The 18,519-nt window shown below is 38.7% G+C and overlaps 1 protein-coding gene across 2 annotated transcripts in view; it reads left to right on the top strand.

The window, feature by feature from the left end:
• SMYD3 (SET and MYND domain containing 3) overlaps positions 1–18,519 on the top strand; it is a 703,294-nt gene that overhangs the window by 163,628 nt on the left and 521,147 nt on the right. Inside the window, exons 3-5 of one of the 2 annotated variants that reach the window (XM_047703851.1) lie at positions 14,106–14,213; positions 15,955–16,012; positions 17,822–17,958. The exons of the other annotated variant lie outside the window; for it this stretch is intronic. Coding sequence (XP_047559807.1) covers positions 14,106–14,213; positions 15,955–16,012; positions 17,822–17,958 — 303 coding nt within the window. The remainder of the gene's footprint in view (positions 1–14,105; positions 14,214–15,954; positions 16,013–17,821; positions 17,959–18,519) is intronic. 2 annotated transcript variants of the gene reach the window in all.

The raw sequence follows: 18,519 nt of genomic DNA, 5'->3' as shown, positions 1-18,519 counted from the left end.
TTGTATTATACTCAAGGAAAAAAAAACCCATTATCTGATTAGAATGTGTTGAGGGAGTTTGGTGGGTTTGGCTATGTCATTTTGATTCATTGTAGTGCTTGTACTTTGACCACATATATTAGCTGTTTACTGTAGCATCAATAATAATGTCATCATCAGATATACTGTAGAAAGTAATGGGAAAATAGCTCCTAAGATGAAAGATACCACATATAAGCCAACTAGTGCATGCTTGTGTGTGTGTTGGGGATGAGGGTGTGTAGAGGTGGATGGGAGTCAAAGATTGGCCAGAATATATGCATTTAAACTGCTCTGTTTAGCTCACCCTTCAGGTACAGAATTAAACATTGTAATTATTGTGGATTCCTACAAAGCAGCACAAAATTAAACTGACAAAGCGAACTATGAACAGTAATGAACAGGAGGCAAATGCCCTCGGAATGGAAATTGACATAGAGGATGTGAATTTGTAGCACAAAATCTATAATAGGTTTGCCCTGGAGGGACATAACTTTGGTTCATTAGCTTAGCATTTGATGTGTGGGGCCGTGGCATCAGTGAGTTGTGTGAGAGGCTATTGAGGTGTTAGGAGGTATGATATGTCCCTCACGCCCATAAGGCTGGTTTCAGTGTTACTGGTTTTCACATTTACTTTTTAAACAGAAAATAAAGTAAGAGGAGTGAATGTTTCCTCCAGTTTCCTTCCCCATTCCTATTTCTGTTTTCCAGAGGTAATCTCTGTGTTTGTTTTGTGAGTGGAAGATACACACTAAACTGTTCATCTATCCTTCATACCTAGTGTTCACATACATGTATATATTCAGTGTTATGTTCAGTACTGTTTCTTATACTGGAAAATATTTGGTCATCAGTGGGTTTGTAATTCCTCTGTGGATACTTTATTATGATGTGTCATATAATGCGATAGAGGGCTTATATATGGAAACCAGTCTGATTTCTATATAACCGAAGCATCGTACGTGATTTTGAAATGAAAGAGGAGGGGTGGGCTAAGTTTTCTTTTAAAGAAGCATGTTCAGGGGTGCCTGGGTAGCTCAGTCATTTTAGCATTTGCCTTCAGCTCAGGTCATGATCTCGGCATCCTGGGATCAAGTTCCACATTGGGCTCCCTGCTCAGCAGGGAGTTTGCTTTTCCTTCTGCCCCTCCTCGTGCTCATGGCTGTGTGTGTCTATGCTCTCTCTCTGTGAAATAAATAAAATCTCCTTTTTTAAAAAAATGCTCAAAATTTGCAGTGTTGCTAACAAGTAAACCAATTTTTTTTTTTTAAAGATTTTATTTATTTATTTGACAAAGATCACAAGTAGACGGAGAGAAAGGCAGAGAGAGAGAGAGAGGGAAGCAGGCTTCTTGCTGAGCAGAGAGCCCGATGTGGGACTCGATCCCAGGACCCTGAGACCATGACCTGAGCCGAAGGCAGCGGCTTAACCCACTGAGCCAGCCACCCAGGCGCCCCAAGTAAACCAATTTCAAGCAAATTCACTAATATTGCTTTATATCTTCTGGGTTTAACTTGATTCATAATACCTATATTTCTAATTGAATTAATTGCTGATCAAAATAAGCAGCTGGGTACTGTACCAAATTACAATTTATATACTTTTAAAAAGTACTGTATTAAAAAAAAAGTACTTTTGGGGCACGTGGGTGGCTCACTTGGTTGAGCATCTGCCTTTGGCTCAAGTCATGATCTCAGGGTCCTGGGATCGAGCCCTGCATAGGGCTCTCCGCTCAGGAGGGGGCCTGCTTCCCCTTCTCTCTCTTCCTGCCTCTCTGCCTACTTGTGAGCTCTGTCAAGTAGATAAATAAAATCTTTAAAAAATTTTTTAAAAAGTACTTTATTAGCAGGGGGAAGCTCTGTTTTATGTTAATAATTCAGACCTCTTTAGAAATGTGAATCTTACTTGGGTTGAAATTCTTTGATCATGTTTAGGTTTTTGGGTTCTACAAATGTCTAGGGCCCTAAGTTTGTCTTTGCTCACTTTGCATTCACCTGCTGAGTGGTCCCATCTGCTCCCATGACTTTAATTGGCATCTGTACATTAATCATTCTTGAAACTCCATCTTTAGTCTTCTCCTTTGTCTCAAAGACCAGACCCATATGTTATGGGGAACCTTTACTTTGGTGGTGTACCCATATCTCAAATGCCTTATAGCAGAACCTCAGTGTATAATCTCTGCCCAAACCAGCATTTGTTTTCGATTTTCAACCACAGTGAATAATTCACCAACCACCCAGCAGTCTGAGTTGCCAGGCTGGAATCATCTTCAGTTTATATCCTTTCTTGGCCCCATGCCTAGTTAATCAACATGTCCTGCTGATTTTACTACTTATGATCTTAATTGGTTCCCTTCTGTCTTAGTTTCTCCACCAGCACTTGTGTGGATGTTCCTCTGACCTCTCTGCTACATTGACTGTGGTCTGTGACGTTCTGCCACATCCTTTTCTCCTTCCTAGCCGGGAGCCAGAGTGCGAGCATTCCAGAGTGTGAGCATGACCTGTCACTCCCCAGCAGAAAACTCTGGCCCTCTTCCTCAGAATGAAATTCAAGCTGTGGATTTTGCTATATTTTACTTCTGAGCCTTTGGCTACGTGAGTCTTTGGGCTTGGACCCAGACCTGACCCAATACCTATTGAACTCCTTCTACTTATCCTTTATAACCCAGATTAAATGTCTCTCCCTCCTTTCCTAAACTACTGAGACTATTTTGTGTCCCTCCTTTTTCACACAGAAATTATCTTTTTTTTTTTTTTTTATTTGACAGAGAGAGATCACAAGTAGACAGAGAGGCAGGCAGAGAGAGAGAGAGAGAGAGAGAGGGAAGCAGGCTCCCTGCTGAGCAGAGAGCCCGATGCGGGACTCGATCCCAGGACCCTGAGATCATGACTTGAGCCGAAGGCAGCGGCTTAACCCACTGAGCCACCCAGGCGCCCCACACAGAAATTATCTTAATGATTGTTTTAATTGGCTATTTCTGCGGTTAGATGACCAGGCTCATTCAGGGGGTACATTATTATTTCCTGATGCAGATGTAACATTATTGGTTAGGGGAATGAATGAGTACATTGGTCGGTGATACTCTTTGTTTGGAATTATTTTTTGAAACACTACATTATCTTTAATCTGTCTGTTTTATTTTTTTAGTTGAAATATAATTGTACTACAACATTGTGTTAGTTTTAGGTATGTAACATAATGATGTGATATATGTATATATTGTGAAATAATCATTATGGTAAGTTTAGTTAACATCCATTGCTACAGTGGTGTTCCTAAAGCTTATATTACGGATGCAGGAGAGACAGATAATGACAAATGCCCACAATTACGTGAGTGAGTGTGCTTTAGACGCGTAGGAGCTCACCTTTGAAAAGGTGATTACAGAAGGACTTCCTGTAGATATGACATTTGACCTGGGATCTAATTGCCAAACGTAGCCAGCCATGGAAAGCTCCGGAACAGATTTTTTACATAGAACGAACAGCAGATGTAGAGAACTGAAGCAGGAACAAACTTGTCATATTAGAGGAATACAAAGGAATTTGATAATGGTGGGCAGTCATTACCGTACATGTGTCCAGACCTGTAGAATGGACCCCACTGTTCATCAGGGACTTTGGGTGATAATGATGTGTCACTGTAGGTTCATTGTTGTAATATATGTACCATCTGGTGGGGGTATTGATAATAATACAGGTGGCTGTGCATGTGGGGTAGTCAGTATATGGGCATCCTCTATACCATCCTCTCAAACTTAAAACTCCTCCAAAAAAATTAAGTTAAAAAAAAAAATAAATACAGAAAAAAAATAGGAGTTGGAGGTGAGACTAGTTGGTGAAGATCAGAAGGTCTTCTGGTCTATCCATCCACTGACTTACTTAGCCAACATTAGGGTCACCACTAGAACTTTTCTAGGCCCTGGTCCAAAATTATTGGTTAGTTTGCTTATCACCTACATACTCCCTTGCTTCTTTGCTATTTCCAAGAATTGGCTAAGGAGTTGTATCCATAACTTATATAAAATGTTTCCAACTCGGAAGTAAGACATCACAGTAAAATGGGTTTGATTTGAATGGCCCTTTCAGTAAGATAAACATTAAAAATGCTGCACATCATTAGTCATCAGAAAAATGAAATTAAAACCACACTGAGGTATCTTTACATACCCACCCACTAGACAGGCTGAAACGCAAAATACTGACTATACCAAGTGTTGTCTGGGGTGTGGAGAAACTGGAACCTCAGGCTCTGCTGGTAAGATTGTAAAGCGGTACACGTGCTTTGGAAAAGTTGGGTAGGTTCTAAAATGTTCAATGTACACTTAACCACATAAACCAGCAAGTTCTACTCCTAGGTAGAACACACACACACACACACACACACACACACACACACACACAATTACTCAGCCATGAAAAAGAACAAACCACTGAAAAATGCAGCAATATGAGTGAATCTCAGAAACATCATAATGAAGGAATAGAGCCATATTAGAAGAGGCAGTGTTGTTTGCTGTTCTAGAATACGCGCAAGTATTGTCTAATGATGGAGACCACATCACTGCTTACCTGGGTCGGAGGGCTTGGATGTAAAGCAAACAAAGGAACTTTGTTTTGGGGGGGGGATAATGATAGTCTATAGCTTAGTTTTGGTGTTGTTACAAGGATGTGTGTATGTATTTGTCAAAACTCATCAATCTGTACTCTTAACATTGGCACATTTTATTGTAATATAAATTATATCTCAAGAAAATTGTTTTAAAAATATTGATCACTACAGGGGTGCCTGGGCAGTGCAGTTGGTTAAATGTCCCAACTCCTGTTTTCAGCTCAGGTCATGATCTCAGGGTCCTGGGATTGAGCCCCACATCGGGCTGCATGAGATTCTCTCTCCCTCTTCCTTTGCCCCTCCCCCCAACCTTGCCCTTTCTCTCTCTCTTTCCTTCCCACAAATAAATAAATCTTTAGAAAAGTTATTGCTTACTGCAGACTCTGTAAGTGTGCATGGATTTCCTTTCCTTCTCTATATAATAAAGGAGTCATAGCCTCTCAGCCCCTCAGAGAATGAGACTGCTGTCAGGGAAGCCATCCTAGGAGGGGGAGGGGGTCACGAAGACCCAAGAGAAGGCTGAAGCAAATCTCTGCATCAGAAATACTAGCATCAAAGTTAGCCGGATTCTCCATTTTGACACTCCTCTGCTTACTCAAAGTCATTCTAAACGCAAGGAGGTGTTTTCAGACTGTCTCACATGCAGACTTTTGGTTAAGTCTCTCTCCATAATGCTACTTCTCAATCCCCTTCTGTGCCGGATATATACTCTTTGATGCTAGGTCCTTGCTGGATTTCTGCTTGGTAGGCTGCCTGCCCTCTCGGAAAAGACTTCGTGGTTAACTGCCCTTTGATGTGGCCTCCACTGCCCTGTTTGTGCAGCCTGTCTTACCCCCACTTTCTGACTTAACCTTGAAATCCTCATTCGTTGATGGCCCTTCTTACACACTTTGGGAGTTAAAAACTTGATAATTACTTGTACCAGGGAGCTAAAATTGCCATGTTCTGCTAGAACTCGGTGCTTTCTGATTAATCTAGCATGGAAGTTTCTTTCAAAGAAGATTGGATATCTATAGGAGTAAGTGAGTTACTTAGTCTTTCTGACTAAAATATATCAATTAGGTCATTCCATCTTCATATGATCTGTCATTAGATCAGAGGTTGCCAAACTCTCATGTAGTGGTCTAGATAATAACTATTTTAGGCATTGTGGGCTATATATTTGTCATAACTACTCAACTCAACTACTACTCAACTTGTCCGAAGGAGTGTAAATGGTAAGCGTGGCTATTTTTCCATAAAACTTTATAAAAGCAGGCGGCAGAATGGATTTGACCTGAATCATGCATTAGATGATCACTGACTTACTTTGGGGCACTAATATTATTATTTATTATATGGTTCCTCAATGAACAAGGAGACTGTAACTTCATTTTTTGAAGAAATATCGCTTTTTTTTCTTGTTTCTTCTGTCAACTTGATGCCCTATGTTAATCCTTCTGCCTCACTCCATCTTTGTATTTGGCTCTATCTGTCTAATTTGATTAAGGCAGGTGGGAAGGCACTCTTGTTCTTATTTGATACAGCATTCAGTAAGCTTTGAAAGTGGTAAGTCTAATGTCTATTACTAGGTCTCTTGCGTGCTGTGAGGAGATTTTATGCAGGATTTTAATCAATACCTGTCAGTCATCTGGCTTAGCCTTCCAGTTTTCTTATTCCAGATTCCAGCTTTTTAGACCTTCATGTTATCTGTCAGCCTGCAGTTCAACACTGGACTACTTCTGAGGCATGAACAGGGAGATGCTGTTGATTTGCTCTTAAATGGTTTGTGAGGGACTGGATAACTGTTGGGTCTCTTTTCTTTCGTTCATGTTTCATGGCAACTCAACTATCCCAAGTTATGCTTATAGAAAATCTCTGTCAATATTATTTGTAAGTGGAATGAATCATGACTACATGGTAAAAAGATAATAATACCATTGAACACCTGTACGTGCAAGATGTACCTCATCGGTAGTACACTTATTTATTTATTTATTATTATTTTTATTTTTTAAAAAATATTTATTTATTTGACAGAGAGAGACACAGTGAGAGAGGGAACACAAGCAGGGGGAGTGGGAGAGGGAGAAGCAGGCTTCCCGCTGAGCAGGGAGCCCGAAGCAGGCCTTGATCCCAGGACCCTGGGATCATGACCTGAGCCAAAGGCAGATACTTAACAACTGAGCCACCCAGGTGCCCCACTTATTTTTTTTTAAAAGATTTATTTATTTATTTATTTAGGGAGAGTGCCAAGCAGGAGGAGGGTCAGAGGAAGAGAGAGAGAGTCTCAAGCCAACTCCATGCTGAATGTGGAGCCCTTCTTGGGCCTCAGTGTCAAGATCCTGAGATCATGACCCGAGCTGGAATTAAGAGTCGAACACCTAGTTGACTGAGCTACACAGGTGCCCTGGTCTTACACTTATTTTTAAAACCAGACATGTACGAAGCTAACCTGCTAAAACAGTTTACTGAGTAAATCTTTGCATTACAGAAGATTTCACTGAAGCATTATTAACATTTAAAAATTAATACATTTAAACCATTCTTTGAGTTATAAACAGGTTTTCCAAAATATGAAAAGTGTTTATTGAATTTTTTCTTTCTATTTCTTTTTCTTTCTCTTTTCTTTCTCTTTCACGTAAAAATACTTCTCCCTAAATCGCAGTTGTTAGACATAAGAAAGGTAATTATATTTGCTATTATTTGTAAATATAATAACATGATATTTATAGAAAATTCAAACAGATTGGGAAAGCATAAGGAGAAAGGCAAAATAGCTTTTTCTTTTAGGAAAAACTGAAAAAATTATTACCAATTGTTCAGTTTTTTAAACAAGTGTATGAGGAGCACTCTTACACTTTTTCTGTACAGCAATTACATTTGTGAGGATTAAGTGCATTATAAATATTATTTATATGCCAACAATATGCACATTAAGAATTTTGATGTTCATGGGGTGCCTGGGTGGCTCAGTCATTAAGCATCTGCCTTCAGCTCACATCATGATCCCCAGGTCCTGGGATCGAGCCCCACATTGGGCTCCCTGCTCAGAGGGAAGCCTGCTTCACCCTCTCTCACTCCCTCTGCTTGTGTCCCCTCTCTGCCTCCTGCTTGTATTCCCACTCTCGCATCTCTCTCTCTTTGTCAAATAAGTAAATAAAATTAAAAAAAAAAAAGAATTTTGATGTTCATTACCAAACATCTTTCAGAAGGCTTAGATGGCACCTGAGTGGCTCAGTTAGTTGAGTGCTTTTGGCTCAGGTCATGGTCCCAGGGTTGTGAGACTGAGCCCCGTGTTAGGCTCCACACTGGGCTACAGCCTGTTTGGTATTCTCTCTCTCCCTCCTCCTTCCCCTACTCGCACATGAGCTGTCTCTCTTTTTCTCTAAAAAGAAAAAAAAGAGAAATTTAGAGTTCTACTAATAGTTTAATAAGTTATAGGATGGTATTTTTTTGTTCCTTCTATTTAGCATGTACAATGGCCTCCTTTTTAATTTAGTCTAGATCAGTGGTTATTCAATCTTAGCTACATGTGGAATCCTTTGTGATGATTAAAAAGAATTTGGACACCTGGGCCTGTCTTGTCACTGCTGTCTGAATCTCTTCAGTCGTCCCAGGCTGTAAATTTAAGTATATATTTTATGTGCATATGCCTGTGCAGCATTGTTCTAGATCTGCAGTTTTCTTCTTTCCTAGACCTAACTCTATCCCTTTTTTTAAAAAGTTCTTATTTATTTGAGAGAGAGCTAGAAAGAGCTTGTGAGTAGGGGAGGGACAATGGGAGAGGGAGAGAGAATCTCAAGCAGACTCTGTGCTGAGTGCACAGCCCAATGCCAGGCTCGATCCCAGGACCCTGAGATCATGACCTGAGTGAGAATCAAGATCAGATGCTCAGCCGACTGAGCCACCCAGGTGCCCCTCTACCTTTTTATATAATAATTACATTGTCGTCCTCTCTATTCTCTTGAAATGAAATACCATAGTTAAGGCAATCTAACTAGTTATATATTTTTAAAAGTCAGTATCAGTGTAATGTTATAACTTGAATGTAAAGGAGAAAAAAATGAAAATACCTTAAAATACATGTATTTTATTTATATATTTTATTTTTTCAAATTTTTATTTAAATTCTAGTTAGTTAACATATAGTGTAGTATTGGTTTCAGGAATAGAATTTAGCGATTCATCCCTTACAAATAACATCCAGTGCTGAACACAACAAAAATAAAACATATTTTGTATATAGATGCTCAGGCAAGAGTAGACTAGAAGACATAATTAAGAAGTCAGATATTTTCATCTACACAAAGTCACCTTGGAAAAGGAAGTACAAAATGTAGGATCAGAAAATACGTTGTTATTGGTAGGTACCTCAAATACCATAGGTGATGTTACCTTCAGTGATATGCTTTTATAAAATATTAGATAACTTTAGCTAAAGTTCTTAAAATGCATTCATCCCGGGGCGCCTGGGTGGCTCAGTGGGTTAAAGCCGCTGCCTTCGGCTCAGGTCATGATCCCAGGGTCCTGGGATCGAGCCCCGCATCGGGCTCTCTGCTCAGCAGGGAGCCTGCTTCCCTTCCTCTCTCTCTCTGCCTGCCTCTCTGCCTACTTGTGATCTCTGTCTGTCAAATAAATAAATAAAATCTTTAAAAAAAAAAAAATGCATTCATCCCTTGATTTACCTAGAAAATCCAGTGCTATCAAGGCTGTGTAAAAACAAGGTCTTTGTTTTTATATGTTCCAGGCTCGGATAATTTGGAAATAAGTTTGTCCCTTCTATAGAATGTTTGATTGGACATTTAAAAGTCATCTTGGGTTTGGAACAATTGATTCTTTTTTAAAAATTAATTTATTTTTTACTTCTTAGAGTATGCAAGCAGTGGGAGGGGCAGAAGGAGAGGGAGAGAGAATCCTTAAGGAGATTTCCTGCTAAGTGCAGATGCTGATGTGGGGCTTTGATCCCACCACCCTGAGACCATGACCTGAGCTGAAATGAAGAGCTGGACACTTAATTGACTAAACCACCCAGGCACCCAAATGGATTGATTCTTCATTGTATGGAACTATCCCACACAGACATCCACCATCTCTGGTTCCTGGCCACTCAGGGCCCATGTCTTTCTCCAGGCATCCTAACAAATAAGGATGCCCCCCTATATATTTCCCCAACAACCCTTAAGATTAGGGTTACCCCCATTGGGAACTACTGGTTTACTTAATCAGTTTTTGTTCTGAGTCACTGCAAGTACTATAGAAAATGAAAATGTAGAGATTGCCCGAGTGGTTTCTGAGTCCTGTATGTACTGACACGTGGAATCATTATAGATGTCTTCATTTCTTTTTTTCCGTCCAAAAGTCTTTTTCCCATTGTCTTTGTGTCATAATGCAGTATTTTAATTTCGTTTGTCTTTCATGCTATTTTGTGTTTACTGTGAATCATTGATAATGTTCAACTTTCAGAACAGAAAACATTACAGCCAGTGTTGTGGACAAAATCTTAATTACATCCTGCATTGCAGTAAGGGAAGAAAACAGGAAAATGTAAATCTGGGAGGTTGTCTTTGAAAAACTGGCAGATATATTATGTGCTGTTGAGGTCTAGATCAAAGTTAAAGTTTGTACAGTTTAGATAATGCCTAATGCTCTTATAGATCGTGAGGTTTTGCTGCAGTGTCGAATGTGGTTATTTAAGAGATTGCTTTGTAAGCCTTTTCTGTGGTGTGTTTCTGTTGGTGAGCTGTATGGTAAGATGCAATGGTGATGCTGAACATCACCCTAATAATTACTGTTTGAAAAACATGGTTTTTAATATCATAGTAAGATATGAAGTAGGCTATACCTTGACACTGTGCTATAGACCAGTTTTAAGTGGCATGATTACTTTCTATATTTATGTAGGCATGACTTGGTTTTTAGATGAAAAGAATGAAAATCTTTTTCCTGAAGCAAATGGGAAGATAAGTACGTTCTCTGGTGTTTTCCTGCAGTGATTTAGGAATAGCTTTAAGAAACATACTATCTAGTTTGTAATTGCAGTTGAGAAATAGGAGTGCAATATTAATTACGCTAAAGACCTAAAGTTGTTTTGACAGGAACTCTCCAAAATTTAGATGTTTAATTCTCAGGAATGTCATCTAACAGATCAATAGGTTCATTACCTGGGGGTACATTTTGTAGTTATTTCACCCTGGGAAGCCACCAGGAGACGGAGATGCTCAAACATAACAAAGGAGTTGTAGAATCTCTTGTACTTACGAGTATTGAATCAAATCTGCTCTTAAGATCTTTTGGTCCAGATGGTCTCAGCCTTCGTCTGCTAGGTGTAGTCCTAGCAGATGCTCATGTTTTGAACAGGACCAGAGTGCTTTCTCAGAGACCTCTTCATACTTGTGGTTCATTCCTGCCTACATAGCCGGTCAAATGAGGGCATCTGTCAGCCTTCCTAGCTTTTAATACCAAGTGAAAACTCTTCTACCAAAGTTGTGGTTCACCCATCAATCAGAAATAAAAAATATTAGCGCTCTTGTTTTCTATCAGTGGGAAAGATCATGAATTTGTTTGCTAAACCCACTCTCATTGAAAGATCAGATGAAGGAAAGAAAGTATATAGCTATATTGGAGTCCATGTATAACAACCTAACTTCCCAAAGGATGGCAGTAACAATCACAGAAAACCGTTCACTAAGTTATACAAGTTTCTCTCATGCAGAGCTTTTTAGCAAACCGAATTATCTCCAATCTCTAAGCAGGGTGGATATTATGCAGCAGTTTTCAAACTTAATTGACAGTGGAACCATATTTTTCTTTTTCTTTTGTTTTTCATTTTATTTTATTTCTCTTCAGTCTTCCAAAATTCATTGTTATGCACCACACCCAGTGCTCCATGCAGTACGTGCCCTCCACAATACCCACCACCAGGGTCACCCAACACTCCACCACCCACCCCTCCAAAACCCTGTTTGTTTTTCAGAGTCCGCAGTTTCTCATGGTTTGTCTCCCCCTCCAACTTTCCCCCAACTCACTTCTCCTCTCCATCTCCCAGAGTCCTCCATGTTATTTCTTATGCTCCACAAGTAAGTGAAACCATATGATAATTGACCTTCTCTGCTTGACGTATTTCACTCAGCATAGTCTCTTCCTGTCCAGTCCATGTTGATACGGTTTTTTTCTAAGGGATCTTACCCATATTGGTAAGTTGCTAATTGCTTCTCCAAGACTAGCCCTCCAAACAATAGAAAATTTTCTTTCACTGACTTATAGTTTAATATTATTCCTTTTAGTGAGTATGGATGTTAGAAGTAGCTATGTGTTGACCATTATAATTGTCCAGTACGTTCATTAGCATTCTTGGAATAAATTCCTCCTGTGATTTAATACTTGGTAAAGCTGTGTGTTTTTCTTTTCTATCAGTTGAGAATTATATAAGCCATTATGTTTTATTTTTTGCCTTGCCTGTAAGGCAAGTCAGATAAATGTAGTGCGGAGACAGGGCAATTATTTCGATCTTATGGGTAGAATACTAAGAATGGGGGTAGAATACTAAGAACTTTTATTCTCCTCTTTTATGTTTATGTAGCTTGGTGGTGACATTCCACCCTGCCTTACTTTACTCATCTTTAATGTAAGGATACTATACACCATTTGGATTATTGTGAAAATAAAATGTTTCAGTTGTTTAGCCAAGTGTTTGACATACTGTAGAATACTAAGTAAATGCTAGAGGACTATTTTTTAAAAAATAACTTTAATGTTTTTTCGTTTCTAATTTTACAACCTTATTTCATTTACATCTTTATTTTGAAACAACTGAGTCTTGTTTAGAAGTGAGTGAAGCATAAATACTAAAAAAACAAAAAGATTAGAAACATCACATTAAGAGCATTGCTGTACTGGATAAGAAGAAATGAAGTGAGGCAGTCATGGGTCAAGTTGATAAAAGAAGTGATGTACCCCTTAAAACAGTGTCTTTAAGATTTGAGTTCCTAGGAAATAGCAGACAAGCCACACCTTCACCCAGGAACTCAACACGGGCAGTCTTTCTCAGCAAAATGCTGGCTTGAAACTCACAGTTTCTTTTCTCTCTTTTCTTTTCTTTTCTTTTTTTTCTTTTCTTTCCTTTCCTTTTCTTTTCTTTTCTTTCTTTCTCTCTCTCTTTCTTTCCTTCCTTCCTTCCTTCCTTCCTTCCTTCCTTCCTTCCTTCTTTCTTTCTTTCTGAAACTCACAGTTTCAAAGTAGTTGTAGCACTTTTGAATTTTTACAAAATTTATTTATTTGAGAGAGAGAGTGCATGTAAGCTCACGAGTTGGGGAAGGGCAGAGGGACAAGTTGACTCCCTGCTTAGCTTGTAGCCCGAAGTGAGGCTCCATTCCAGGACCCCAAGATCATGACCCTAGCTAAAGTCAGACACTTAACCAACTGTTAAGTTGGTTTGAAATTTCTGGTTGCTCTGCATGTTTGTGCTACAGGTGGGAGAGAGAGAGTTCCTCCTGGAGGGATTTTATAGGGCCTGGAGTTGGGAGGCATTTTTAGAGTTTCTGAAGCCAGAATGCACGTGAGCATCAGGCATTTCAGTGATGCAACTTGCAGCGCTCAGTCGGAATGGAACATGTCCGACATTTGGTCGAGCTGTCTCCCACTCACCAGGGTTAAGTCTTAGATACTGTGGGATGTATTTCCCTATAGAAGTCATTCCATTGTGGAGGAGCCTTAGCATTTCTGACTCCAGGATTCAGGGAGACAGTGTCCTCCCCATTGTCCTCTCTTCTCAGTGTTGCAGGTTTGGTGACTGGCTCAGTGGTCTTTTCAGCCACACCAACACATGGGTAAGATTGTGGGTTAAGGGACCTTATAATTTATTATCCAAAGCGTACTTTTCAAAATGAAAAGGGGTACTATTAGGGACTAGACCAGGACAACATAAATAAACAACAGCAGTCCTGGGCAAATGACATTTGGTCACTGTAGTCAATAACCCCTTTCTGTGTGGTCTTCAAAAACAAAAGGTTTCATACTTATTGTTATGCTAGCCCCTGATAGTTCTACTCCCTAAAGCAGCACAGAAATTCAGAAGGCCATCTGCCCTGTTTCGATTTTCCTGAACCATGTGTTTATTTTCTAGTTCGGTGTGATATTTTATTTTTGTATTCAAAATCACTGTCTCTTATTGAATCCTATTTAATCAGCTAAAAGATAAAAGACTATTTGATAAATTATTAAGTAAGCCATAATGATTCTTCCTTGGACTCCACAGCCAGGTAATAACTAGGCAGTAAATTAAAGGTGGAGGAGAAGCGTTAAAGTCCACGCCTGGTAATTACATGCTTGGCAAAGACTGGATTCTGCATCATTGATAGTATTAGAATATTGGTTTCATTTTCTATTTTGCAGTTATAGTTAAGCTGTTGACATTAAATTCATGTTGATCACTCTCCACACAAAACTGGTGTAAATGAAAGTTACAACATATACCCTCTCCACTCTTGTCTTAACAGAAAAAAGCTTGGCCAGACCACAAGCGGGAATGCAAATGCCTTAAAAACTGCAAACCCAGGTATCCCCCCGATTCTGTTCGACTGCTTGGCAGAGTTGTTTTCAAACTTGTGAGTATAAAACTCGTGGAATATGCTTGGGTTTTAATTAAGCAAAGCACTTGGAGTTGTATGTATTATTTATATTTTTTATAAGATTTTATTATTTAGAGAGAGAAAGAGTTGAGTGGGGGGAGGGTCAGAGGGAGACTCTCAAGCAGACTCCCTGCTGAGCTCAAAGCCAGAGGCAGGACTCGATCTCAGGACCCTGAGAGCCTGCCTGAGCAGAAGTCTCGAGTAGGACGCTTAACCAACTGAGCCACCTAGTGCCCCATATTATTATTTAAGGCCGACTTTAGACCCCGTGAAGGTAGAAGGCAGGTTATTCCAGGGAGTAGCTTAGGACAAAAACTTGCCGTTTCCCTATTAACCACAGCATTAGTGTGGCTGGACAGCACAGTGCCCTCTTTGAAGCCCCTGTGTGTGTGTGTAATCCCCTAGAAACATAAGGTCATATATTGAAGGCGTGAGATAATCAGAAATGTCTGTTACATTGTTGTCATTACTTTTCGACTATGAACTATTGCATAGGGCAGGTGTATAACTTTTCACTTGCTTCTTAAAGTGAGGTTTTAATTAGATGATAATTAATCTAACACGGAAGAGTGCTTATCTTTTTTTTTAATAGCCAAGTTCCACTGAAATTGTTTTCAGTCCTTTTCCCCTCCTCTGCCTAAACAACCACTAGATTCTGTGAAAAAAACCTCTGGCAATACCCTCCAGACTTCTTTTTGCCAGGCTTTCACATGAATATCTCTTTCTCAAATTATTTCAGAATCCAGCTCTCTTCTGTCTTGTTGTTTATTGACATTTTTGGGGTACGGGAAGGCTATAAGATTATTTATAGAGAGTTTTTAATCATGGAAAAATACGTTTTTACACCTAAAACTAACACAATGTTTTTTGTCAGTCATACTTTAATTTTTAAAAAATGGATGTGGAATACCAAATGAGCATTGTCTTTGGTCTGAGTATATAACATCTATTATATATTTAGTTACTATTTGCAAATACATATTGTGTTGAACTAAAATATACAAATTTATTTCGTAGCATAATACATTCAGATCAAGTTTGTTATTATGCATTTCTTTAGTTGCTAGATATTAGAAGTATGATCACTATATTTAAGGCTGAACTTTTTTTTTTTTTTTTTTTTACTTTATTAATATCAGAAAGAGAACCAGGACCTACTGGATCAGAATCTAATAGAAAGCACTGATAATAATAGATTTGTTTATTGAGCACTTAGGATTTCCAGGCCCCGTGCTAATTGCTTTGCAGGATAGACCTCATTTCATCCCCACCACAACCCAGGGAATCTGTGATTCTCCTATGTTTTAGATAAGGACATTGATGACTTTTGACTCAAGGTAGTTTGATGAAAGTTGCAGTTTGTAATAAACTCTTACTTTTATTCATCCATCTCTGCTTTTCTGTAATTAGTAGTAAAAGCCTTACAGTGATACAAGTCTGTAGGTAGAGCTGTGGAAAAAGAAATAAAAGTATGAGAACTTTTTGTAAGAGAATTTTCCATTTGGAAATTAAATTGATGGGGTGAGTCATAACTTAGATTTTATTTAAAAATTGTATTGACTGAATAATTCAACTCTCAGAAAGTGATGAAGAGGAGGAATATATACAGTGTCTTTTTAAAGAGTTTTATTTAAGTATCTAAAGAGATTCAAATATATTCATTGATGTATTGGAACACTTGAAATTGTTTTTGGTGTTTCCCCCCTTTGCTTCATAGATGGCAGAAACACCGTCTGAATCAGAGAAACTTTACTCATTTTATGATCTGGAGTCAAGTAAGTGATTGTCCATCAGCACCAAAAAAATCCTATCATTTTTTTGCTGACCTTGTGCATTGCTTTCTTTTTATTGTTCTGTCTCCTTATTATGTGAGGCAAATCTAATAAACCTTTTCATGTTTTTATATATGCTTGATACATTAGTTTATTTTATTCCAGGGTAGTTTTGACCTTTTAGGAGTTTATAAAGTACTAGAACCTGATCTTTGTTTCTTTTTGATGCCAGGGAACAGTGATGTGAACAAGGGGGTTCCAGGGTTACTGGTCCTTTAGATAATAAGCAAAGTAGATGGTGTAGGGGATTTGGGCTGTCTGATAGCATTGCACGTTCTTCTTTTCCACTCCCGTGGTGGCCGTGATATTTGGGAACACTAGCAGACCCTTCAGTCTGAGTGTTCAGTCAATGTAGGATTTATGTTCCTTTTATACTGGCACAGATTGCCTTCAGAGAGGTTGTCTACAACTTCAACCCAAAGTAGCCAGAGCTCATAGAGTAAACTTTGCTACACAGTTTAATATTTCTGGGTGGAGACAAATACAAAGATGATCTAATACAGATTTATGGTTATGGGATTCTAAGTGCCAATGATAATAAATTATTATTTAAGAAATTAGTGGGTTAATTGTTCTGTTGAACAAGAAATTTAAAGAGAATATGTAGAGCTGACATGAGCCCCAGAATTATGTTGTAGTTCAACTTGATGTATCTTTTCAGTTTTAATAGAGAACTAATTAGTCATTTTTTCATGTTCTATTACTGCTAAGTAATTAATATCTCTTGCTGTGAGTCTTACTATTAACAGTAGCCCTGCTCAGTAGTGGTGTCATCCATGCTGTCTTAAGTGAAATGTTCTCAAACGTTATTAATTGTACACTCTTAGCCTTAACACCTTTTGTGGTATAAATTAAATTGAGTTTTGAATGGGGTGATTTCTTGACGACTGTGCTCTGGGACCTGCTCCTTCTGTTTGGGTTTTAGCAGTACCACATCTTGTTTATTCAATGTGGGAATAACTTGGAGTCGAGATTTCTTGGGTTGGCCCCCATTTTCTTCTTCTTGTTTTTTTTAAATTTTATTTTATTTTTAAAATTTTATTTTATTTTTAAGATAATATTTATTTATTTGACAGACAGAGATCACAAGCAGGCAGAGAGGCAGGCAGAGAGAGAGGAGGAAGCAGGCTCCGTGCTGAGCAGACAACCCGATGCGGGGCTCGATGCCAGGACCCTGGGATCATGACCTGAGCCGAAGGCAGAGGCTTTAACCCACTGAGCCACCCAGGCACCTCCCCCGCCCCGTTTTCTTTTTGATGTACTTTTTATATGACACATTTCATCGGTTAGACTCTAGCTGTAAACTTTTTACTTTTTTTTTCTTTTGTTTTTGTTTTTTCCTTTGAGATAGACTGTTTATCAGTTGGTCATGACCTGGTTGAAAATTGTTTCATGGGAAGAGGTGCTTAAATGCACTAAGTTGATGCGGTTGTGGTGGGTTGAGCATGTGTCCAGGGGACCCGTAACACACATCTTGCCTGATTTTAGTTGTAGTGTTTTTCATCCGTACATGTATTTATTTTGTTTTAAAAGAATTTGATCTTACATTGTAGATGAATTTGGCACAATTTAATTGATAATGTAGGTATTGTAATTTGTAGTTGTGAAAAAATAAAAAGGAACGTATTTGCATTCTGTCAGAATGGAATCCAGGAAGGATAAATCTGGTTTAACCACTAACATTGAACACCTGAAAATTGTCTATTAAAAATTCACTGTGTGATTGTGCTATTTATTCTCTCGTTTAAAAAGATATTAACAAACTGACCGAAGATAAGAAAGAGGGCCTTAGGCAACTCGTAATGACATTTCAACATTTCATGAGAGAAGAAATCCAGGATGCTTCTCAGCTGCCACCTTCCTTTGACATTTTCGAAGCTTTTGCAAAAGTAAGTGTTAAGTGTTTGATTTCCTTGTTAATGCCGTAAATCAACCCTTTACTTCTTATTTTGTTGTTGATCCATGAAAATTTAGGACCCTTCATACCTTAAATCACTCTTCTACATTAACAGTGAGGGAAAGAGGGAATGTCCTGCTTATGTTGAAAGGGGGTATTACTACTTTTTCTGTTTTATCGGTGCTCTTATTCATGGCCTGCGTATGTTCATTGTCGGTACGCAAAGCACCCTTTCATACTCTCACGACTGTGCTTGCTTTTCTCCAGAGGAAACAGCCTCTTCCCTTGTTTCTTATGAATGGATTGTTAGGGTTGCCGTCGCAGTGTTCCTTCAGTGACGGATCTTGGTCTTTGAAGTGAAAAATATATTGGAATCCATTTCTTGATTATGTGATTTCTAAATAATATGAAAATACAACCGTTTCTGATTTAAAAATCATTGAAAATCTGTTTAAATGTTCCGGGTCACTAAAATCCTATGTTAGGTATAGAAAATAGGTTTAATTTAGTATTTTTGTTTGGGGGTCTCTTGGTAGTCGTCACGTGACATGCT

This window comes from Lutra lutra, chromosome 15 (genome assembly GCF_902655055.1).
Source record: "Lutra lutra chromosome 15, mLutLut1.2, whole genome shotgun sequence".
Classification (NCBI taxonomy): domain Eukaryota; kingdom Metazoa; phylum Chordata; class Mammalia; order Carnivora; family Mustelidae; genus Lutra; species Lutra lutra.
The sequence above is the reverse complement of the archived record's forward strand: the minus strand, read 5'-3'. Positions and strand labels throughout refer to the sequence as shown.